Below are 23,405 nucleotides of genomic sequence, written 5' to 3' on the forward strand. Positions count from 1 at the left end.
TACAAAATGTAGTTCGTCGTAGGTTCGTCGATGCCTCAGGGATATCTCACTCTTGATTTTATCCTGTAGATATCGCAACTTGCCACACAACGTGATCTGGCCGCAAAAAACTTCCCAGACGTGAAAATGCTGCCCAACGGACACTCGGACGCAGGGACTGTGCGCCCAGGCATCACGTGAAGCAGGCTTGACGTCCCAATCACAGGCGCGAGGCTGTTCCCAATATCTGGTTCAGCTCAGTGACACTTCACTGTCTAGCTAAAGAGAGAGAGAGAAAAAAAGAGATGAGCCTCGGCACCAGAAATTGAATGCCTATGAATTGAAAACGCGAAATATGTTCCTAAATCACCAAGACTACTATCTGGGCGAGTTCAGAGCAAATCACTTCGGCGACGGTCCAAATCAACAAAGTGGTTAAGCGACTCACCAGATAGGCGAGAGAATTCGAGTCTCGACATGATTCCGGTCAAACTGGCATCGGGCCAGTAGGCGTTCATGGTCGCGTTTCACTTCTCACCCTCCTCCTCCCTCGATCGACCCGGCCCGATGTTCGAATCCCGACACGACCAGATACCACACCCACCCCCTCAGCGAACCCCCGATCACTGTTTGCATACTTCACAGAGTCAAATCGGCTCCCATCGAGAGATGGGAGTGAGATGTGGAGTAGACCAGCCTGGCCAGCTGGGTATAGCCGTATCAAGAAAGCGTCTTCGTTTTCTTTTTGCTCTGTAGGAGAACTACGCAGTGACGTGACTCGACTCGTGTTCAATTGGATAAACACTCAATGGGACACAGCATGCGTACAAGGACGACTATAGCGACTGCGCTCTGTAGACAGCTGAAAAGGATTCGGACGTCAAAAAGACTTGACATCATTCATTAGAGAGTGCAGATCTCCTACACTTCATTAACTTGCATCATGGCCTGGTACCATGGCTGGGATTTAGAAAATTGATCGCTCTGTCACTACATGATGTGCGCGCGTATCTTAATCCTTTCGCAGTTGAATAGTCCCCCGCTGGCGTGCCGGCCACCCCATCTAGACAACGGCACGGTGCTCGACTGAAGCCTCATTCTTCTCCATACCCGACACAATGGCGGTCTTGTCAAAATCGACGTGACCGACCTCGGCGTTCTCACCATCGAAGATCTTGGCGATCTCCTCCAGGGTAGGTCCCTTGGTCTCAACGTACAGGAAGTAGACGAAAACGAGTTCGAAGCCAATCCAGCACTATCACAGGGTTGTTAGTAGACGGTTCCACCACTCGAGGAAGAGGAAGAAGAAGAGGACTCACAGTATAGATGGTGTACAGCTTCCAGTTGGGCTGCAGATGCTTGAAACCCAAGGGATTGACATACTGGTTGATGACCAGCGCGACCTGGACCCAGAAGTTCATGATCATCAACCCCTTGGCGCGGATCTTGAATGGCATGATTTCCACGGTGTAGGCGACTAGCAATCCCGACCAGGCCAAGGCGTACGAGAAGTTGAAAATCCAGATGAATGCGATGACTGCTTGGCCGGCGGCCTTGTTGCCGGTGTCTTGGTAGATGGCCGAGCAGATGGTCCAGATGATGAAGCAGAGAAGCATGCCCAATGTTGCGGCGAGGAAAAGTGGCCGTCGACCAACCCGGTCGCAGAGCAAGGCGCACGTGCATGATACGATCAGCGACATGATAACCATGCCGCCATTGAGCTCGAGTTGGGTGTTCGCGTTGGTGATGCCGATGGACTTGTAGATGTCGGTAGAGTAGTACGAGATCAGGCCGTTTCCAGACCATTGCGAGAAGAGACCCAAAGAGGCGACCAGAAGGAATCGGTATCGGTTGCCCTTGGTCTTCCCGAAGTCCAAATAGCTCGACGTCTTCTTCGCAATAAACTCCAGGCGGAGGGTCTCTTTGATCTCGGCGTATTCGAATTGAACGGTGGGATGGGCGCTGTTGCCGTTGGCGTGGTACTTGGAAAGTACCGCAAGGGCCTCATCACCTCGATCCTTTGAGATCAACCATCTGGGAGATTCTGGGATCCACCAGATGAAGATGATCTGAATGACCGAGGGTGCACCCTGGATAATGGTTGGAATTCGCCATGACCACTCAGAGCCGATGTGCTTTGTTCCGAAGGAGAGCCACGTGTTGATAATGGCACCCAAGTTCCATAGGCAATTGTAGATGGCCGTGATACGACCTCTGTGCTGGGGGTGCACGAGTTCGGTCAGGAGCAGAGGAGAGGAAAGCTGAGCCATGCTGTTGCCGAAACCCATCAGGAATCGTCCACCTTTGAACATGGCAAGGTTCTGCGAAGCACCCTGAATGGCGGCGGCGATGATCATGATGACGCAACCGCCAATGATGGCTATCTTGCGGCCGAAGCGATCAGCGACAAATGGTCTGACGTTTCCGTTAGTAGTGAATATGAACCACGCCCGGTCGTGGACTTACACAACTGGCAAGCTTGCGATGGATCCAATACTGTAAAGCGCTGTCAAAAGGCCCAAGTTGGAGCCTTGAGGGTCGTTGAAGTACTCTGTCCATTGAGGTAGGATACGGATGTTGTTCAACATAGATCTGCGCACAATCAGCCATCCGTACCTCAAATCGATGGTTCCCAGGAGACTCACCCATCGTAACCGGTCGTGGCGGAGGCGATACAGATGATAGCCGCATAGAAATACAGCTTTCTCAAGCCTGGATCTTTGTGCCAAACAACCTTCTCAAGTTCAGGTGCCTCAGCCTGAGCAATGGCGACATCGTCAGCGTGAGTGGGGCCTTTTTTGAGATTCACCATGATGACGGCAGATCAATGTGACAATGTGCTATGTGCCGTGCAAGATGTACAAGCTGGTCTGGAGGAACGGCTGCGACCCTGGCGGGGAGATTGTGGTTTTATATATGCAGAGCATGGTGATCTTCGAACGCCATCCTCCAGCAACAACCCTCGCAATCAAGCTATCTGCCGACAATGGCAAAGGTCTCGCGTCCCGGCTGAATTACGGTTGGCATGTTCGATTGAAGGTATGGAAGGCAAAGCTTGGTTGGCTAAAGGTGACAAGCCAGAGAGTGGATCGATACCAAGTCGCGATCTCCGAAGCCTATGCTGAATAGGAGCATCGCCGAAAGGGCCTTCCCTTCGACCGTCTGAAAATGCAACCAAAGCCGGCTCGTGTCAAATGGAACGATCAAGATGTCTGGTGGTGCATGGCTTGGATGCTTTGCCAACCGCGCGGACGGCCGTGTGATTTGTTCGCTTCCGGGTTGGCGCTGCTAGGAAGCTGCTTGAGGCATAGCTCCATTCCGCCAACGTGACAAACAATCCCTTTGGTTCGATGGCTGAGCAGGGGGTTGAATTTGTCTTGTGGTGGTCACCACATCTTGGCTTCTCCGGTGACAGATGATTGATCATCCAGAGCCTTGTGGCGAACGCTGTTGGCCTCCGCTTTGTTGAAAGTATTTATCCTCAGCCTTGGCCTTTGGTAATTGAGACTCAGCCGACCGCCTGCTGATCCTCCAGAAAGACGGGGTCTAGCTTCTGAGGACGATCGACTTGCGAGCGGCCCCTGCATGTTCGGACCAATCGAGCCAACGAAGACGCATCGAAGACAAGTCTCCTGCATCATAGACTTCCCCCGTAGAAGCGGGAGAAGCTCCTCCCCCTTTCCCCCAGATTTCCCTCCCCGCCTGTGAGATCCAGGCTCTTTTAGGACGGATAATAGCCTCTGGTCCGCGTCCAGCAATCAGGTGAAGAGTATTCCTCCACTAGCTGGGACTGAACTCCAGCTTCTCGCCTATCCGGCTAAATTCGAGGATCCACGAGACCCACAGGCTATTCTTCGGACAGCCCCGTGGGGAACTGGATGCCGCTCCATTACTTGTTCACGTTTCTCCATGGTGCTCCATGAGACCGGCTGTGTCCGGTCGCGTGTTCTTCGAGTGGAGGCTGCGATGCACCAGGGTGGCGGGAGTCATGGCACGCTTCTTCAACACCCAAGACGGGTAAAGTCGATGCTGGATGTAGAGAGCGGCAGGCAAGAGGCTAAATTGAGAGAGGATCGAGGATAAACGTCGGTCCACTAGTTTCCGCGGCAAGACAGCGCCCTGCGTTCGTGGCTCGAGAGGGCGTCGTGATGGTCATGTAAGAGGGCGTCTGTCATGCAGTAGGAGGTGAGTCGGGGGCGCCACTGTCAGTCCCCTCGCCATAGCCCCAAAGTCAGTGAAGCAGTAGAGAAAATGAGGAAGGTCAATAAAATTGAGCCGGAGATGAACCGGAAATGAGGCGACGGTCAACCCAAGCTCGATGAGGAGCGCCTGCGCCTGCGCACAACGGTAACTGAAATAAGTCTCGGCCCAATAATGCTTCGCGCTTCTTCTCTCATCGCGGCACATGCTCGCCGCCAAACTGCAACTTTTCCAAACAACAGGTCCGGGTGATAGTCGAGCCGTGGAGAACACCCGCTCGCCTGTTTAGTGCATCCACAGCCCTCAGCATTGCTTTGGCGAGAGATCTGGACTGATCATCGTCCACGTGAACCCGACGTGTCACGGAGTCTAGTAGATCAATCACGCGGCATTTTGGGAGCGAGTTCGGAGATCGGTGGATGATCCATCATGGCTGTCGTGTCCGTTTTCCTTTCAGAGCCGAGGTTGCAGTGAGTTCGGTATTGACACTCTTTTCACGGTGCATTGTACGCATGGTCGAGATCCACCTGCTCTGAAGTCCCTACGTAGCACCATGACCGGCGAATAACCTCAAGGCGCTAAGCCAGACCGAAGCATGTGTATCTTTGAGTCTTGAGATGAGCCTCAGTAAGCATGGAGCTTTTGGTACAATGACTTTTTCCTCTACAGGGTGAGACTTGTCTCGAACGACGAAACTGGGTATCTTTCTACAACAAACTCCTTACACGAGCTCCTTGCCCGGCGCAACACTCATTTGACCTTTGGTCTCAGCGCCTTCATCAGTCGAACTTCCCGCATCAGATCCGCGCATCTCCAGAATATCCTGCTGGGGCTCTGCCGCCGGGATGTCTTCGATCTCATCCGGCAGAGTCAGGTTGAGAATCATGCTCACGAACGCGGTGATGGCAAAGCCAGTCTCGCAGACCAGAACCAGCGCGTCATAGAAACCTCGAAGTGCGTGATTGGAACCCTGATATGTGAAGACATAGCTGAACCACGTCGGGACGAGCGTGGCGCCGTACCCCAGAGCAAGTGATGCTGTCAGGATGAATCGGGTTCGGCGATTGAAGGGGACCCGGTTGACAATGGCCATGCCAGACACGGCCACTGCACAGAAGAGGAACGTGGTCATGCCACCTAGGACTGGCGATGGAATGGCGACAAGCGCGGCCGAGAACTTGGCAAAGATACCGGCCACGATCAAAAAGACTGCGAGATCGTTAGACAGCTCTGAAACTGGACGATGAGAGTTTGACTTACAGCAGCAGAAGTATCCGGCCTTGCGATTTGCGCATCGTGTCAATGCAATGACGCCGTTGTTCTGGGCGAAAGTCGACATCGGGGTGATGGTCATCAATGCTGCCAAGCAGCCATTGAGACCGTCAGCCAGGACACCGCCTTGGATGCGAGACTCGAACTGGCGGCCCTCGACCTCAAGGCGGGAGACATCGCAGGTGGCGGTGATGTCGCCAATGGCCTCGCAAGCGCAAATGATGAAGACCACCATGATGGGTAAGACGAGCGGGCCGTAAAGGCTCAGCTTGAAGGTTTTGACCCAGATGAAAGAGCCCACTGGAGCAGAGTTGATGCCCGAATTGTCGAAGTACCCGCAGGCTGCGGCGACAATACAGCCAGTCAAGAGACCAAGAATGACGCTGGTGGACTTCATGATAGGAGAACCAAATCGTTCGCAGAGTAAGATGGTCACGAAGACCAAGAATCCCAATCCAATATACTCTGCACTTCCCCACGGAAGAGCGTGAGGAGCGCCCTCTTGAGGACAAACTTGGAATGGACCGCTCTCCGGCCTGGCGGCGCACAAACCAGAACCGCCAGCCCAGTTTTGAAATCCCGACTCGATCAAGGACACACCGATGAGGATGACCGTCGGACCCGTGACGATGGGTGGGAAGATCTTCCGCAGTGCGTTCGGGGGCAGGAAAGAGAGCGCAATTTCCACCAAGGCGCAGAGAGCGCACGTGCCGATGAGTGCACCATATGCGTCGGGACATGGCAGGCGGTTGCCATCGGCATCCAGCTGGCATGTACCGTTGGCATACATTTGAGCGAAAGCGCCAGTAGCGACAGGTATGATAGCGAAGGATGTGCCCACGACGGAGATCAAGCCTGTTCCGATGTAATATGGCGTCCTCCAGATATGGAATCTCGTGATCTGAATACAAGACAGAATGCCACAGACGATCACTGCAACGGTCAGTCAGTCTATGCTTGCCCTTCGAGGACGACGAATGTCGCAAAAGAAGAATTGAACTCACAAGACGTCGAGACAAGATATTGTTGCCAATCTAAAGGCAGATTGACGCCGCCCGCGCCGGCCAAAATGATCGGGGGTGTCATGATGCCCGCCAACATTGCAAGCGCATGCTGGAAACCTAGCAAAAGAGCAAGGATGAGCGGCATCGAGTCGTCGAGGCCGAAGAACGGTGATGCCCGGCGAGTCTTTGCGAGAAAAGGGATGTTCGGTCGGAAGAGGAATGCATAGTCATAGTCGCCGATGAGACCCTTCTTCGTGAACAAAGCCTTTCGCACGCCGTTGGCACGGTGGGCGAAGGTCTTCTTCGGGCCCATATGAGGGAGGCTGTCGGCTTCACCCATGGTGAATGTTTTGGTGAGACCCTGAGAAAATGAAGTTTGCGATTGGTCGGCTGGAGGTGAGCAGGAAACAGACTGTGGTGGTCGCGTGCTCAATAGCTCCGTTCAGCCTGAAGCAGGACCAAGACCGACAGAGGCATGCCACAGGGCTCTAATATAGAATCTTCTTTTGCTGATCTGGACACCCTGACTCGACGGGCCATGGCCAGCTCCGCTGAGCAACGACCAACTGATTCCTCGCATATCGCCATGGCGTATGGCCAGAGCTGGTCCGTAAGGACTGATCGTCTGGAGATCCACACCAGCGAGCTCACGACCCTCGGGCGGCGGCGAAGAGCAATCAGAGGGGAGCAATAAAAGTGAGGAGATCGGGAGCTGCCTCGACAAAACGCGTCGTCGGAACACGCCTTCCGATAGCTGCCCCTCCTAAGGACCCCACAAAGCTTATCCAACAGCATTGATTGGCCCGGCGTCCACCGACATTAGATAAGCTTCCGCCTTTACTCAATCTCGCGAGTCACAGAATTTTCCATCTCGTCTTGCTTCTTCCACGTGAAATACGGGCGCTCCTTGGAGCAGAGCTCGCATCTTTCCACATCTGATGTAGCACGGCAGGTACCAGAGACAAAAGCCCGCAGACTACGTTGCCGACGCGCTTTAGGTGTAGATGGAAAGATTGGCATAAGCACATCCGATCTCGGTCGGTATTCGCCTATTGGGCGATATCTCGCAACCTCTGGCATTCCAAGCCAATCCTGATATCAGGTCAAGTAGAGCTCAAAGCTCGTGCAGCCAAACACATGAGTGGCATGATATTCACAGACTGACGCTGGATGCGTCGAGGGTCGGAACACAACACACCAAATCCTGACATTGAATTATCTGCACGCAGTCTGATGGCGACGTGACGAGATATATTGCGCTGGCCCAAGTACTGCTGGTCAAGGGCTGTCGCTACCGGTTCTTCTTTCGGAGCTTTAGAATGTCTTCGCAAGCGGACTCCATCTTCTCAAGGCTGGGCCCCAAAAGAAGAGCACATAGACGAGCACTACCAAGCCGACTGAGATGAAACCCAATGTCGAAAACGCCCACCTGACGTCCATGTTCGCAAACATGGCAACCCCAGCATGGGCGCAACCTGCAGCGATGAGAAAACTGGGGATCAAGAAGGCTGCGATAGCGCTGGCAGCCACGTTCGGGTAAGAGTCGGTGATGTAGTTGAGCATGGCGAGCCACAGGAGCGGATCGCAAAAGCCCAGAACTGCGCCCGCAACAACTGGCGACCAGTACGAGGTTTCACCTGCATCCAATGCGTCAGCAGAAGCCTATAGATCCATCATTTCCCACAGATACTCACCGTCGCATGTCCAAGCGAACCAGAACAGGCTGACAGGGAACAACCACACAGCCACCAAGGAGGTGAGGAACCGTGCTTCAGGCATGTGGCCATGCTTCAACCGATGGCGTCTGAATAGATATGTCTGGACCGGCACAAAACAAAAGGTCACGGTGACACCTAGTTCTCCTGTTAGCACCTGCAACTCGGCCGTTTGGGCTTGACACGAGTAGGACTGACCGACACAGAAGTTGAGGTACGTCAACGAGGCACCCACGTAGCTGAGACCATTGTTGACAACGAACACGCCAAAGACGCCATCAAGGTACAGGAAGAGTAAGCCGTAAGCAAATCCGTTGTACAGGCCGAGTGAGATGACGATTGGCTCCGACACCATGATTCTCAAAGCCATGGTTGCCACGAACCTCATTTCCCGCAGCACAGACAGCTTGCTTGAGCCCATGGCAATGTCCAATTCGTTCTGGTCGACGCTCCCCCTTCTCTTGACGGCTCTCGCAATGACGATTCTAGGAAGCGTTTCGGGCATGAAGCACAGGAACAACGCAAATGCGCCACCAATGATGATGTTGATGTAGAAGATCCAGCGCCACCCGAGACTTGGATTGGTGCCGATCCACTCTCCTATCGGGCTGCCCAAGCTCGGGCCAAAGTTTGCGGAAAGCACAAACAAAGCCATGGGCTGAGCCGCTCCATCAGTATCGCCAAAGAGATCGGCAATTGTCCCGGCCACATTGCACAGGGCGACAGACCCAGCGCAGCCGATCAGAAAACAGAAGATGACCAACATGGGGTAGTTGTATGCCAACGCAGTGCCGATGTTGAGGATGGCATACATGGCGATTGAGGACACGTACACCCATTTTCTCCCTTTGATATCTGCCATTGGCCCTAAGAATGCCGGACCAACAGCAGTGCCAACAATGAACATGCTCTGGCCGAGGGTGGCGACTTGCGCCGAGCTCGTCCATTTCTCCATGATCAAGAATTCAACCGAGACATAACTTGTCGAAGTCAGGGTGACAAACACCTGGAGAAGGCAGTAGACGAAGACGATGAACCATTTCTTCCATAGCGGCCACCTGACGGGGTGAGCTTCCGAGCTGGTCTCGATCTTGGAGAGAAGAGCCAGCGGATCATCTCTGTTGTTAGTCGCTTCGGGGTCGGCATTGGCTGGCAAGGTCTTCTTTTCCTCTGTATTGTCGGACATGCCTTCCGGGGCAGAGGATGTAACAGCCATGGTGACTGAAGCAGGCAGCCTGCCAGGTGCAATATGGAATGAGGGCACCGAGAATTGCGGAGCGGGTTGGTGCTCCAGGCAAGAGAAAAATCAACGCCGGCGTAGCGACGAGATGGAACAAAGAGCCAACACAGGGAAAAAGTCGATGAAATATGAACGCAGACGCGGCTCGGCACCTACTCGGAAGGAGGCCCACTGACTATGGAGCCATGTTGGATGGTATGGAGCTTGGGGAGCTTATCACAAGGCTTGCCTTCGAATCAGTGAGACTACCATGCCGTCGCTCATCGTCGCGACGAGCAATCAGTGAGGAGCAGGTGCCACTGCTCAGTCCCAAGGAATTATCATGCCTTGTTGTCTCGGATGACCGGCATGAACCAGTGATATAACGAGAAATCGACCATCAACCACTGATAGCGGCATGAGACGGATGCTCTGGCTGTGAGCTTCAAATGAGAATTTGCCTCGCTTCCGATGACGTGAAGCTGAATTTGATTTGGGAAAAGACGCAGGATAGTGAGTTGAACTAGGCTAGAACGCGTTAGCACATCTACTGTCGAGCACAGGCGCAAGTTCGCATTTCTCGGGACCGGCATGAAATTCAGCCGGACGAGCTACACAGTGGCTGCTCCTGAATCCCAAATTGGTGCCTTCACACTACAACGCTGTACCGAGAGCATCCGTCCTGGACTGGCTGTTTGGATCAAAGTATGGTGCCTCCCCAATACCCACGGCCCGGTTCCCAAACCTCTCGCCCAGCCCATCATAGTCGAACGTGGCACAATGGAACGCACTCCGGTTGTCCCAGATAGCTATCCCGCCGATGGTGTGGTTAGCATCATACTCTCTCTCGGGATCTGTATGGAAGCGAGACTTGTGTTGAGACCTACCGATATCGTGCTCGTTCCTCCACTTGAAACGCACTTGCAGATCGTGGTTCTCAACCACCATTCTCTTAAGCTTGGCGAGTAGCTCATCACTCTCTTCGGGGTTCAATTCGTTGATCACCTTGGGAAACGTCCCGATGGCAAAAACGCTCTTCCATCCAGTGATCGGGTTGGTTCTGACAACGGGGTGCACTGCCGTCAACGCCTTACCCACATTCTGGGGAGATCCTCTCGGCTGATCGTACAGCGTTGTTCGACCTGCCTCCGCGGCCTTGATAAACCCGTCACCGACAAAGGTCGCCGTCAGGCCTTCGAGAAACCTCTGGTACGTTGGACTGAACCGATCGTAGACCTCGTATCCAGAGGCCCAGAGCGTGTCTCCGCCGTTCTTCGGCAATTGCGTCAACCGCAAACTGGTATAATCGGCGGGGCACGTCTCAAATTGGATGTCCGAATGCCACTGCGCGGCGTCGTACCTCCGCGGATTCTTGACCTCACCATAGGCACCATACAGCTTCTTGCGCGTCACGGAGCTGATGGTACTGATTTCGTTGTCGTGTCCGAATTCGCTCGTGCCGTTCAATACGGGGTGGATGTGCAGCGTTGAGGTGCTGGGTTTGTTCGTCAGCTCACCCATGCGTTGAATGAAGACCTTTTGCAGGGCGTCGGTGAGATTCGTCTGCGCGCGGAAGAAGACAACGCCGCGCTCGGAGACTGTGGGCTGTAAGCGGAGATGCCAAATACATCACATTATTACTTGTGAGGGGCGCACGTACTGGTGATGGCGAGGTCTCTCAACAATGTGTCCGCGTCGGGGGAGTTGAGCAGGTCGTCCACGATATTGACCTTCGGAAACTCCCGTCCAATGACTGGTGTTAAATCGTCTGATTCGAACTTCTCGTTGAGCAGCCCGCTCTGCCTGAGTGGTTCCCTGGGGTATCCATGGTCATCAGCAGTCGAATGGCCGTTGGAATACGTCTCCCCGAGTGAACCCATCTTGACCTTCGCGTGGAACGATCTGGCTAGCTTGCAATGAAAAGATTTGAACGCAGGTCTGTGTCTCAGAAATGGACATCCGCAACGATAAGTTATAGGATCTTTTGCGAACAGTAGATGGTTTTCACATGACGATTATCTCCGAGATATCGATCACGCAATCCATGCACGAATCAGCAAATGCGGTTCGTCCCAATGTCTTCTCCTCACCTTGATGTGCCATCAGCGAATAAAGTACCTGATACCAGATAAGTACGCGTGGTGGTATGAGCAGAAGGGGCTTCCACGTGGGCACGGGCATCCCTCCTGAATCGCGTAATAGCAAGTCATGTGTTGGTTTAGAAGAAAGCTGGCTATGAACGTATGTCCTGATAGCTGCACAGATGACGCGCCGGTATCTAGGTATTATGACGAGGCTATTGGCTCCCGAAGTTGTTAGTCGAGGCGGCGAGGTCTGGAGAAACGTGACAAAGAAACAATATACTGGGACAAACAGGCAGGCGGTATGCTTTTGACCACTTATCCATGTCGCTAACATCGAGGAACAATGCAATGTATCCAGGGGTGCCGCCGTGTCTTCTATGACCCTTTCAGGGCTTTCACCTCTGAAACAAGTTGTTCCACCGTCTTGGTTAAACTGCTGATCTGCCGTGACTGTTGTGCCAGAATGGCCTTCAAGTTCTTGATTTCTTGTTCTGCGGGGGTTGATGTCAAAGGTGATGTTGGCATATTGGAAGCTTCGCCGTTTTCAGCGCTCTGTTCCTCTGGTAGCTCCTTTTCGGTCATCTAATTGATGTCAGCAGGTATGTTGAAGAAGACGACGTTGCATGGTACCTTGTGTTTGGGAGCGGATTCGGTACCCTCCACGTCTTCCCCGACTTTGCCAGCAGGTGGCGCTGAGGACTCAGCCAGCTTCTCCTTTTGTGATAGAGCTGCTGGCTTAGTCGCACTGGTTCGCTCGACAGGCTTCTCTACCTCCTCAAAATCTGATTCTTCGTCCACCTGTTCGGCGGGTTCAGTATCTTTGAACTTGTCAGCAGCAGACGCCATAGTCGCGCCTTGCTCTTTCATGGAAGGAGGAGGAGATCGAATGGCTGCTGGTGTTGGTTCTGAAGCCGGCTCGGCAACTGGTTGCTTCGGTTCAACAGCCTTGACCGTTTCAGGAGCCTTCTTGACTGGCTTGGCCTCCTCCGCAGGAATTTCTTTCACACCAGCGCCCTCGTACAAGCTCTCCATCGAGATCTTGGGTGGCAATCCATCAGCGCCGTCGAACCATTCTTTGCTGCTCACAGCAGGCTTCAAACCAGTTGTGGGTGGGTAGATATCCTCCTGGAAAGTTTCTGCTCGTCTGGGTACAATGAAGGAAATGGGTTCGATATAGCTGTCATTCACAGTCTTGTATGCTCGCGCAACTTCGTTCTCGTGAAGGTTGACACCTCTCTTGGGGACGAAAGCGACTCCGCGCTGTGGGTCAGCTGACTTGTACTCGGATAGGTATTCGAATCTGTCGTGCTCGTATTCGTAGTATCGGATGTTGCCGTCACCTCTACCAGCGAGGAAGAGACATTGCGTGCCCTCGTCCCAGAACGGCATGCAGACTCCAGATATCGAATCGAGCATCTGGAAGCCATCAACGGGTTCTTGGGCGTTTCGCACATCCCACAGCGCCAGCTGACGATCGCTCATTCTCGAGAAGCCGGTCGTGGCGATCCGGTCATGTTCACCCATCCATACCGCTCTGCTGTTCTTGGCTCCGGCATGGCCCGCTCCTTCGTGGACTGGCTTCTCTTGCCGGGTGTCCCATATCCGCAGCTTCTTGTCTCGAGAAGTGGTGACCAAGAGTGAACCATTTGCACTCCACGACAGAGACTGGATGACCTCGCCGACCTTGAGGGAGAGTTTAGAGGCACCAGACTCGATATCCCATATCTTCACGGTAAAGTCTCCAGCAGCGGAAGCGAGAACGTTTTCAGCTGCAGGGTTAAAGAGCACATGTCCTACTTTTCTGATTGAGGTCAGTTATATTTCGTTTGGTGTGGAAAGTAGATCGCGTACTTGGGATGACCGCTGAGCTTTCCGACCGGTGCAATGTCCTGGATCTCGTCTGCAGGCAGGTCTATATGTAGCGTGAAGTCATCTGGAACCCTCCAAAGGAAGACCTGCCCACGTCAATTCCGACCTGAACAATCTGATTCAGGAACCGTACCTTCCCATCGTCGGAGCCAGAGGCAATCAAGGAGTCATTGAAAGGATTCCTTCGCTCCGTCAGTCCAACACTCTTGCTCCACACATCCTTCTAGCACTCACCAATCTGTGTCCAAGACCACTGCGGTGTGTCCTCGGAAGAGCGGTATTCGTTCTGGAAGGCGCCCCTTCTCACTTGTAGGAATGACAGCAAAGGCACCACCACCGCTACTGTCCCAGTTGAGGGCGAGGTATTCTGGATTGGCCTGAGGTAGTCAGCAAGGGAGGGTTTCACAAGCCGGACCTAAAGCGTACTTTGACCAAATTTGTGTCCCAGGCATTCTTTGACACTCGCAGATTGTCATAGCATTGTTCCTTTCCACGTCTTAGCTGTAGCTCGTTCTGCCGGGAATCAAGCAGAGGCGCACCTTGCGAGTCGGACGACCGAACACGTGCCGGTATTTGGAGGAGCGCACAAAGCGGCCTGCCATGATTCTGGCAGCTGGAGTAGGCGGTAAAGATGTTCGGTGTAATAATGGACAGATCAGGTCTTGAGATCCTCGGGATTCTTGTAGGGCAGGCTCAAACCAAGCTGAAGCAATTACAGTGCCATCTTGTCCTTTCGGGCTTTCTCTGAGCTGACCGCAGCCGCTGCCCGCAGCTCGAGCCCATTCTTTCTTTTGCTCCAACTCCACCAGTCGCGCCCGAGCCCCTCCAAGCCCCAATTGGCGCTTGGCCTTCAGGACCCATTGCTGCGCTAACCATTTTGGGAGCTACGGCGGACCATCACATAATCAGCCGCTGTACCGAAACAGCATTCGGCGCAAGAGGAAAAGTGAGTGCTCTCACTCTCCGTTCTCTTTGTTGTTACGGGATCTTCAATGTGTTCACCCCATGACCAGTACAAGTGATCTACGCGGCTTTGCTGGAGCTGTCTCCATGGCCGTCTTTGTCTCATCATGATGCTGTGGTTTTCGTACCGAGCTTGGGCGAGTCTACTAAGGATTGTGACTGACACTTACCACGCAGTGAACTACAGGCAGCCCTTTCTTTGATTTCCTTTGATCTTTGTGATGTTGACCTTGTGATGTTGTAAAGCGCTGCCCTGCCTTTGTGCCTATGCGTTGTCTTTGAGGATTCATCTCCGCCACAATGAGGTCGACTTCTTTCCAAGTTCAAGCTCATGCATCGTTCGAATCCCTCAAAATTTCGAGGATCATTGTCTGCGCACCGGCTGCGCAACAAACGATTTTCGAGTCCCGTCCCTAGCGAAGCCCAAGGTCGTATCTATGTCTGATATACCGTTACCTGACTATACCTCTCGAAGCTCAAGCAAGATCGCTGGTGAAACCATCAGGATGCATAACATGTACGTGGTTGACCCTGAGACCAACACCTCGGCCCTGCCATATCGAACCCGCAACGAGAAGCTGGAGAAGTTATATCGCCGTGCTTGCTGTGGATCGGTCGCCGGCATCCTCCTCTGGATTGTTCTCTTGTTGGTTGCCATCTTCGTCCCAATTGGCGTGCTCCTTGCTAAAGGTCAATTGGGATCCCACTCACCGCAACAGCTTGAGCCTGCGCCTTCGACCCTGACCTCGTGGGTATTTCCCTCTACAGCAAGTTCGACTGCCTTGGTGATTGCGATATCGCCGGGTATGTTGACCACAACCGAGACGGTCACGTCTGTTCCGATGTACCCTGCAATCAGCACCGAGACGGTCACATCAGTGGTAACCTCGATCTCGGTGAGCATTGTAACCTACTCGGGACCCTCTATCGCCGTAACCATGGAAGCAGTCACCACAACAGACATCGAGACTATCACCGCGACTGCAAAACAGACGACGGCGCCAAAGACTACATCTCCAGATGAGCGATCGGTCAGTTTCACCACCGTAGAGGTCACAACCACGACGGTCCTCAATCTCCCCACTGTTCACATCATCGAAAACACCATCACCTCGACAGGGAGTTTCATGGTCCATCCAACGACTTTATCCGCGACCGCAACCCAGGCTTTCGTGTCTCCTCTGGTGGAAGCTACAATCCTGCCGGACGTGACTCCAACTTTCAGCCTTGCCCCAGCTGTGAGACCGACGTCTTGATGGCGTAAATTCTTTTATTGCCCTACAGACGAGAGAGAGAAGGAAGTTGTCGGGTAGTGCGAGTGAAGATGAACACGAACATTGATACAAAATAGATGCAGCCAGAAACTCCATTCCACTTCATGTGAGTTCACCCCTCCATTTCCGTACGTCTTGGCCAGTGATTGCTGAACATATCGCCAATCTTTCCTCCCCGTACACGAAAACACACTCATGCATACTGGGGCAAGTCCGTAACCTTGCTAGATTAAGATACATGTACAGTATATCTCATCTCATATCATATCAATGCATATCAACTCAGCTCTCCGGGCCATCTACCGCCTAGCATCCGCCGTCGCTTTACCAGCAATGACGGACCTAACGCCGCACAGCCAGAACATTATCACTCCCTCACTCACTTCTCAATCCATTCCATGATCTCCACACGGTCTCCGACTCTGACTATCCTACCGAAGGGTTCTGCAAACGCATACCGCCCAAAGCACGCCCTGTAAGGAAACGCCGGGTTCACCCGCCGGTCTTTGGCAAGGAGCTTGTAGAGCTGTCTCTGCGGCGCGACGAGCCCGCCAGTGCGGAAGTCGACATTGAGGGACTGGCACCGGACGGTATTGAAAACGAGGTCGAGTCTGAGCGGGGGCGGCGGCGATGGCGTCGAATCCTCGTCGCGAGAACTGGACATGATGTGGAGTGTCTTCCACTGCTCCTCTGCGTAGGGTGCTGACCACAAGTGCGCTTCCTTTCCGTCACCACTGACGCGGTGGTCCGTCCTCATGGGCTCAGTGTTGTCAATGTGGATATTCGAGCGGAAGCGGAGGATCACGTCGTGATCGTCGTCGTCGCCGTCAGGGCCATCTCCTTCCTCTGCACCCACGCCCACAGGGACCCGTGACTTCGCATCCTCTTCCGACGCGACCGTCGTGATCAACAGAGGCGCCGCGTCCGCGAATTGGATCTTCTGCACGTGTAGCTCGTCTTGGTCGTCCTCGGTACCCCTGAACCATGATAGGAAGCCCGTCCGTTGTCTTGGCTTACGCGGAATCAGCTTCGGTGCGACGATCTCCCTCATCCCAGTCGCTGTGCCGGTGCCATCATCGACGCCTCCACCGATATAGAGCAGCCTGGCTTTCTGTTCCAGGTGTTTGGAGAACCAAGCTGCAATGTCGTCTCCCAAATCAACCCCTGTTCCCCTTGTGCCGAAGATCTCCACGGTAGACTCTTTGCCATCTCGCAGAGTCTGTGGATCGGGTGTTAAAGGGAATCTGATCTCTGAGCCACTAAGCGTATGTGTGACTCTCAGTGTTGGAAACGGTCCTGACGTCGGGGTGGAGTCGATGGAGGGCTGGAACAAGCAGAGCGTCGACAGCGTCTTGATGGTGAGATGTTCGCTAGGGTGTGCCTCGGTATCCTTGATCAGGATGAAGGACCGATCATGTTTGAGACCTGTCTGGGTCATCTCCGCCTCCTCAACTTCGACAGGCAGGAGAGACTTGATGGGGTATATGAAGAGCTGCCGAAAACGAAAACGGCAACATAGTCAGCCATGTTAGACAACCTGTGGACAGAGGCAGTTGGCAAACGGCTACATGCAGGCCGGGGACGGGCGGCGATGAGAACGAGAGGGAAGAAGCTCACCCGCTGGATATGCATCTTGTTTGCCCAGGTAAAGCAGCGGCCGACCGCCTAGTAAAGGACTCTCAAAGGGAAACACTTTTCTTGAGGAATATGGAACGATGCCAGGTTGGGTGATTTTTCGACGCAATCTTGGGACGAACTAACCGACATCCATCCAGCTGAGGCCAGAAATTTTCACCCGAAGGTAAGACAGGGGATTGGATGGATCGACTCCCAAGAAGATAAATAATAAACAAACGAACAATGTATATAAAGGAGACAGTTTCGTGACGGACCGCCAAGCTGGACCCGGAGACTCCTAACCGGATGAGGAATATGCGTTCCAAGGTGACAGCACACATGCCAGCGTAATATCCAGTACTTGGGTCTCTCCGCATACCCTCAGGAAGGTCGCTGGAGGGTATCTGATACTGTGCGTCAAAGTGGTTCTGGTACCATCGGAATCGATCAATCGCACGTCCCGTCGTCAAGACATCCAAACATAATACCCAACCAGGGTATCTCGAGCATAAATTTCCCAATTGAGATTTTCGTTCCAATGAGATTCGTTTCGTATAGTGTTCGTGTCGGTCAAAGAGCCTAGGCTTGATCCCTCACGAAGATGGCGGGGAAGAGTCCAGTATCGCCAGCATAGACGCCATGCCACCACTCGTCATTGATCTCCTCAACCTCACAGACGTCGGCATACTTTGGGAACGCAAGTTCGTCTGCGCTCTTGGCATCGTCGAGGACAGGATAATAGCTCCACCGAGCCCGACAGATCTTGCCTGAGCCGCCGTCGGGAGGAATCTTCACGCCTGATTGAGGCAGAGTGGCCGTCCGAGCTCGAGTCGTGCGCCGAGTACCAGCTTCGTCCTCCCGCCAGCTCCATTCACCCCGAACAGCCGATAACGCCAAGGGATCAGTTCGGTGAATGTTACTCATAGCAAGCTTCCAAGCCGCCATGTCGTCGTCGGTCAACTTGACACCGCCGACAATGTCCCGCACGATCGCTCTTCTTTGATTGCCCTCGACATCTCGCTCGAACACAACGGTGACCATGCGGTGGCCTTTCGGACAGAGGCGCCAACCGTCTGGCCCATCTTCGCGCTTTATCCGCCCAGCCGCCACGTCGCGAGCGTAGCAGCTACCACAGATATCATAGTCACCTTTGAGACTTGGGTCGTCTGGAGACGGTGTGGAATGTGTTGGACAGTGGAATCGGGTCTCCTCCGGCGAGATTGACCGAGAGCAGACGTCACAGTTCGTGGTAATGACCAATGGTCTGAAATCAGCTCGTAGGCCGGAGTAAGGTCCAGTTGCCGAAGTACAACTTGAGGCCACGCTCTGGGCCGGAGACGGGTCACGTCTTCCACTACTGTAGGTGCTCAACGTGGCGTTCCCGGGACGTAGGGCTGCTCCGCCCGCTTGCAAGCCTGGGTCGTTTGGATCATTTGATATACGGGCAACCGGCAGGAGAGCATGGTTACAGCAGTGGTTAGTGTTCACACAGTCATTGCAAAATCCCCATTCGCCCTCGTTGCAGACGTCGCAGGTCCAGAAGTAATCGTTGGCAAAGCGTCCGCATCGATCACAGAAGTTGCCTTCTCGTAGGCGGGCTGCGGGATCTGAAGCGGCATGCCTTCTGTTTTGTGTCGGAGGCCTTAGATACTGTCGCCCGACCAGTATATGTGGAAGTTCAGCAGGTTGATTGTGCCTGCTTGGCGGACGGGATGCATTGAATTTGCGCATGGCTGCATCGCCGAACCCAAACCAGTGGTTGCATCCGCGGCCAGATCTGTAGCAACGAAGACAAAGATCCATTCTACAAGGGTCACAGTGCTTGTGGACCTCATATTGGATGCTTGGCCTGGAGCATCGGGCGCACACAACATCAGGTTCTTCAGACCTGCTCGAGACGGTGGCCACATTTGACGCGGTCACTTCTGGCGCGGAAGCTGCAGAGTCCGAGGTGGGTATCACGGTAGGTACTGGTCCGGTGGTCACGCTGGACATGACCGGTGGAGTAGAATCTACCCTTGGCGACTGTTGCCCAGGGGACTCGACACGAGCAGGGCTCGATGGTTGTCGGCTACCAGCGGCTTGCCACACTTCGGAAGCCCTTGGTGGAGTCCTTGGCTCTGTATTCGCTCTGTGTGCGTGTGAATGGTGCTGTGCGCGGTTCGCAGCGTTGCTACGCGATTGAGGCCTATTGGAGAGATCTGTGGCAGACCTGACGGCAGGATGAGGGACAGGCTCGCGGTCGGCTCTCGCGACAGATGAATCACTGCGCCTGCTCTCGTTGGACGTCCGTCGCCGGTGAGCTGAGGGCTGAGGTAGAGTCAACGACTGATCGGCTGTCGATTGAAGAAACGATGTTGGAGGTCTTCCCTCGGAACCGCCAATGACTATACCGTGACTCGTCCTTGGACTTGGGGGCGCACGGTCTCGATTGCTGCCCCTTGAAGAACGACGAGAACGACGCTCGGCTTCCTCAGGCTGCGGCTCTGCAGGTCGTGCGGGAGCGCTTACACTGCCGTTACCGTCACCAGCTTCTGCTCTTCTGCTGCGTTCCGCATGCAGTTCCCTATACCTCTGGGCGATGATCTCGCTGAGCTCATCTTGCTCTTGTTCTGTCAATTCGTCAACATTGATGCCATCTAGGAGGCCCGCGTCCAGTATCTCTTGCATGAGCTCTGCTTCGTTCAGACTTTCCCCGGTGCCGGTTCCACTCTCCGAAGCGCTGACCAGGGATATCAGACTCGCTTGGTGGGCGACCGTCCGGGCTCCCCTCTGCCGCGCTTCAACAGCATCAGGATGACGCGGTGAAGTAGGTGGGGGAGACAGGAGGGCGAGGTCGGCCGAACTCGAAGACGCTCGCGTCCGTCGTGAGGAGCCATCAGCATCTGAAGACTGCCGCTCCTCATCTCCTTGCCGATCCCTAGCCTCTCTTCTCTCGCGGCTTCTGCTGCTTTCTTCAGTTGTGTGCCGTCTGCGATGGGCCGAGGCTGGGTCCAAGTGCTGCTCTCGTCTGCTGGCTCCTTCCGTTGGGACCCTGCCAGTGCCACGTGCCTCCTCTTCGCGCCTCTTTCTCTCCCTCCTGCGATGGCCCTCTCCCTTTGGCAGAATCTCATCGCCCGGCTTGTAGATCTGCGCCATCTCCGTCTTTTCCTCCGCCGTCCTGTCCTTCCCAGGGTTTGCAGCGAGAAACATTTCCAGGAATGTGTTGATCGTGGCATTGCGCTGGACATCCTTGACGGAAGCACGGCAGGTCGGACAGGTATATGGGTTCGCGGGCGGTGGATGGGTATGCGCAGCCTTTCGGTGCTGGTGGGAGAACCATTCTTTCAGGCAAGAGCCGCAGAATGTGTGTAGGCAATCGAGCAGTGTGCGAGGCTGGTAGAGGATCTCGGTGCAGATGAAGCAGACGAGCTCTTTCTCTAGGTTGACGAGGCCCGTCGCAGGCGTTTCGGTCATGGCAGCCATGGGACTGTCACGATCATAGTATCACGATGGTTTTCGGATGATCATTCTTCTGGAATCAACCCCCGCAATCCTCCGTCTTTGCCTGAAGAATCAGCTAGCAATACATAACAGCACTTATGCAGAAATATCGACCTGCGCCAAAGAGTAATCGCAAGCTGGAAACAGGGAAAATGACATTTGAGACTGTGGAGTCGCCGTCGCAGTAAAGTTGAGATGAGGCAACTGTGAGCAGAGGCAAGGCGACCTGAAGCCCAACCAGCGTCTATTTTTACTATTTTTACCTCGGACTCAAGCCGATGGGACCTGGAGAAAGCTCGTTTGGCTAGCTTGATCGGGGTTCCATATGCACGTCGGAAACTTTGATGTTGTCCTCAGCTCAACCTTGCCCGGTCGTTCACCTGCAAAGGAGTGCAGGTTCATACTCAGCTGGTGACGTGAAACCTGAAGACCAGATGCTCGAGACTTAGAAAGATATCATATTCAGGAAAGTACTTCCATCCGAGTCATGCTCAGTGACACCTTCGCGCAGGGTCAGAGATTGCCAGAGTTGGTCAATCTTCCATCTAGCTAGAATGGCTGCCGCGGGTGTGACATGAGCGACTGTTCTGACCCGTACGTCGCTTGACCATCGAACTCATGTCCGGGACGTCTTTGCTATCAACCAGCAGTCAAGTGTCGAACACCTTGTGCTTCCACGAGTGAACCGCCGTCCTATTCAGGCTGCCTCGTTCTTCTCGACTGTTTGAGTCGCGTGACCAACTTCGGTATGGTCACTTTCCTGCCGCTCATGGTGGGCAGCGTAGCTCAGCTTCCTCTCAGCATCGACTTCGCCATGCTCTTCTCTCTTGATTTTGTTATACTCGACATGAGTGTTCCACGGCTTAACGCTGCTCAAGAAGAGCTCCTCAACTTCTTCGAGAGTCTTGCCAGCCGTTTCAGGGAAGCAGAAGAATACGTGTATGGTCATGGCCGTGCAGAACACACCAAAAATGATGTACACCTTCCACTGGATGTTGACAAATGCTGGAGGGACGAAGTAGGAGAGCGCGAAGTTGAAGATCCAGTTGGACGAAGTGGTCAGAGCGACCGCCTTGCCTCTGACGCGCAGAGGATACAGCTCGGGAGGGTAAATCCACGATACCGGGCCCCAGCTTGGGGCGAAGGACGCCACGAACAAGTAGGTACAAGCGATGACACCCTTGGCGGCGCCGCCATGAATCTGCCAGGACTCTTCTTCGACGTGGTCGACTCCCCCAGGAGGGGCCGGAGAGCCATAAGAGGCCATCAGTCCAGCGTTGGCGTACATCCAAATGGCCATGAAGGTCGAGCCTATCATCAGTGGCCACCGGCGTCCCCAGCGATCGATGAATATGAGGGCGAAAATAGTCATGAAGACATTGATGACATATTGAATCGAGGAGGCCACCAGGTTAGTATTGCCAGAGAGACCAGCCATGCCTGTTGCTAGGGGTCAGCACATGACCACGAGACCAGGCCGAGTCCGCCTACCGAAAACATAAGTAATGTAGTACATCATGACATTCATACCCGTGAGCTGAGACCAGATCTGGGTAAAGACGCCAATATGCGTTCGATTGAGCATCTTGGGCTTGAACAGCTCGAGGTATGATACGTCGGCATTTCTGCGCTCGAACTCACACATCTCCTTGATCTCATTGAGCTCGAGCAGCACAAAAGGTGCGTTGCGGTCGCCCTTTGCGTGGACAAGAGCCAAGACGCCGTGGCACTCTTCCCAGCGGTCTTTGCGAGCCAGCCATCTGTACCCCAACATCAGCGGTGACCCGACCAGACTTCGGCGACTGTGGCTTACCTGGGACTCTCCGGAAGGAGGAAGAGGGCAAAGAACAAGACGATGGCAGGGATCATTTGCAAGCCCCACGGAATACGGAAGGCAGCTGCGCCGGTGATGTAACTGCAGCCGTAGCTGATGTAGAACATGATCAAGATACCCCAGGTAATGGCCCACTGTTGAGCTCCGACCACTCGTCCTCGTTTGCTGGGAGGTGCCAATTCGGACACATAGACGGGGACTGCCTCGAAGGTTAGCATTGTGGGCTGCAGACTGTGATGGAAGATCGTATACCTTGAGCAGAGCAGATACCGACACTGAATCCGTTGATGAAACGACCAACGATAAGCATGGCAATGTTCTGGGAAGCGCACACAATGATCGAGCCGATGCACCAGATGACGGCACCAATCTGAATTGCCCTCTTGCGACCGAAGATATCAGACAACTACAGACATGTTAACCAGCAGTCACGATTAACATCGCAGCCACGTACGAAGCCAGAAGCTAGAGCACCAACGAATGAACCGCCAGGCATAGACGCCGTTATGCCACCCTGAACATCAGATCGGGGGCCAGAGCATTGCGGAGGCCCATGCGGACCTTGGTTGAAGTAACTGAAAGTCAGTCAGTCAGTGCTTCGAATCAGTCCTGCTTGTGATTGGCATAGTACCATTTGTACTGCTGCGTGCCGATACTGCAACCGAATCAGTTTGCATTCGCTTGACACTGTTCCTGTGCAACTCACATGGCAGACATCGAGGAGATATCAAAACCGAACAAGCCACCACCGATGACGGCAATGGCCGTGATGAAGTAGATGTTCCCTATCTGGTACATGTTGGCGACGAGATCCGGTAAGCCAGTCGCGGCACAAAGAAGGTGTGTCAAGAGCCACCAGAGATGGAGGAAGGGTGGACAGGTCTCAGGTAAC

At 54.0% G+C, this 23,405-nt stretch overlaps 8 protein-coding genes across 8 annotated transcripts; 1 reads left to right on the top strand and 7 right to left on the bottom strand.

The window, feature by feature from the left end:
• Positions 1-1,042: 1,042 nt before the first annotated feature.
• G647_01079 (uncharacterized protein) lies at positions 1,043-2,791 on the bottom strand (the record flags this gene model as incomplete). Its single annotated transcript, XM_008724480.1, has 4 exons — positions 1,043-1,234; positions 1,299-2,394; positions 2,446-2,571; positions 2,625-2,791. The coding sequence occupies 4 exons, from the start codon at positions 2,789-2,791 to the stop codon at positions 1,043-1,045; spliced, it is 1,581 nt and encodes a 526-aa protein (XP_008722702.1).
• Positions 2,792-4,900: 2,109 nt separating this feature from the next.
• Positions 4,901-6,795, bottom strand: G647_01080 (uncharacterized protein; the record flags this gene model as incomplete). Its single annotated transcript, XM_008724481.1, has 3 exons — positions 4,901-5,388; positions 5,440-6,384; positions 6,456-6,795. 3 exons carry the CDS (start codon positions 6,793-6,795, stop codon positions 4,901-4,903), a joined length of 1,773 nt encoding a protein of 590 aa, XP_008722703.1.
• A 974-nt stretch (positions 6,796-7,769) lies between these two features.
• Positions 7,770-9,386, bottom strand: G647_01081 (uncharacterized protein; the record flags this gene model as incomplete). Its single annotated transcript, XM_008724482.1, has 2 exons — positions 7,770-8,092; positions 8,150-9,386. 2 exons carry the CDS (start codon positions 9,384-9,386, stop codon positions 7,770-7,772), a joined length of 1,560 nt encoding a protein of 519 aa, XP_008722704.1.
• Positions 9,387-10,043: 657 nt separating this feature from the next.
• G647_01082 (uncharacterized protein) lies at positions 10,044-11,269 on the bottom strand (the record flags this gene model as incomplete). Its single annotated transcript, XM_008724483.1, has 3 exons — positions 10,044-10,198; positions 10,277-10,987; positions 11,050-11,269. 3 exons carry the CDS (start codon positions 11,267-11,269, stop codon positions 10,044-10,046), a joined length of 1,086 nt encoding a protein of 361 aa, XP_008722705.1.
• A 579-nt stretch (positions 11,270-11,848) lies between these two features.
• G647_01083 (uncharacterized protein) lies at positions 11,849-13,944 on the bottom strand (the record flags this gene model as incomplete). Its single annotated transcript, XM_008724484.1, has 7 exons — positions 11,849-12,055; positions 12,092-13,274; positions 13,325-13,428; positions 13,476-13,524; positions 13,577-13,719; positions 13,769-13,828; positions 13,882-13,944. The coding sequence occupies 7 exons, from the start codon at positions 13,942-13,944 to the stop codon at positions 11,849-11,851; spliced, it is 1,809 nt and encodes a 602-aa protein (XP_008722706.1).
• Positions 13,945-14,742: 798 nt separating this feature from the next.
• G647_01084 (uncharacterized protein) lies at positions 14,743-15,561 on the top strand (the record flags this gene model as incomplete). Its single annotated transcript, XM_008724485.1, has 1 exon — positions 14,743-15,561. The coding sequence occupies one exon, from the start codon at positions 14,743-14,745 to the stop codon at positions 15,559-15,561; it is 819 nt and encodes a 272-aa protein (XP_008722707.1).
• A 397-nt stretch (positions 15,562-15,958) lies between these two features.
• Positions 15,959-20,661, bottom strand: G647_01085 (uncharacterized protein; the record flags this gene model as incomplete). The annotated part of the gene is made up of 3 exons (XM_008724486.1): positions 15,959-17,071; positions 17,794-18,973; positions 19,064-20,661. 3 exons carry the CDS (start codon positions 20,659-20,661, stop codon positions 15,959-15,961), a joined length of 3,891 nt encoding a protein of 1,296 aa, XP_008722708.1.
• Positions 20,662-21,376: 715 nt separating this feature from the next.
• G647_01086 (uncharacterized protein) lies at positions 21,377-23,311 on the bottom strand (the record flags this gene model as incomplete). Its single annotated transcript, XM_008724487.1, has 7 exons — positions 21,377-22,119; positions 22,171-22,439; positions 22,493-22,712; positions 22,766-22,919; positions 22,968-23,088; positions 23,145-23,168; positions 23,220-23,311. The coding sequence occupies 7 exons, from the start codon at positions 23,309-23,311 to the stop codon at positions 21,377-21,379; spliced, it is 1,623 nt and encodes a 540-aa protein (XP_008722709.1).
• Between the last annotated feature and the right edge of the window lie 94 nt (positions 23,312-23,405).

The sequence above is a fragment of the Cladophialophora carrionii genome (genome assembly GCF_000365165.1).
Source record: "Cladophialophora carrionii CBS 160.54 unplaced genomic scaffold supercont1.1, whole genome shotgun sequence".
Lineage (NCBI taxonomy): Eukaryota > Fungi > Ascomycota > Eurotiomycetes > Chaetothyriales > Herpotrichiellaceae > Cladophialophora > Cladophialophora carrionii.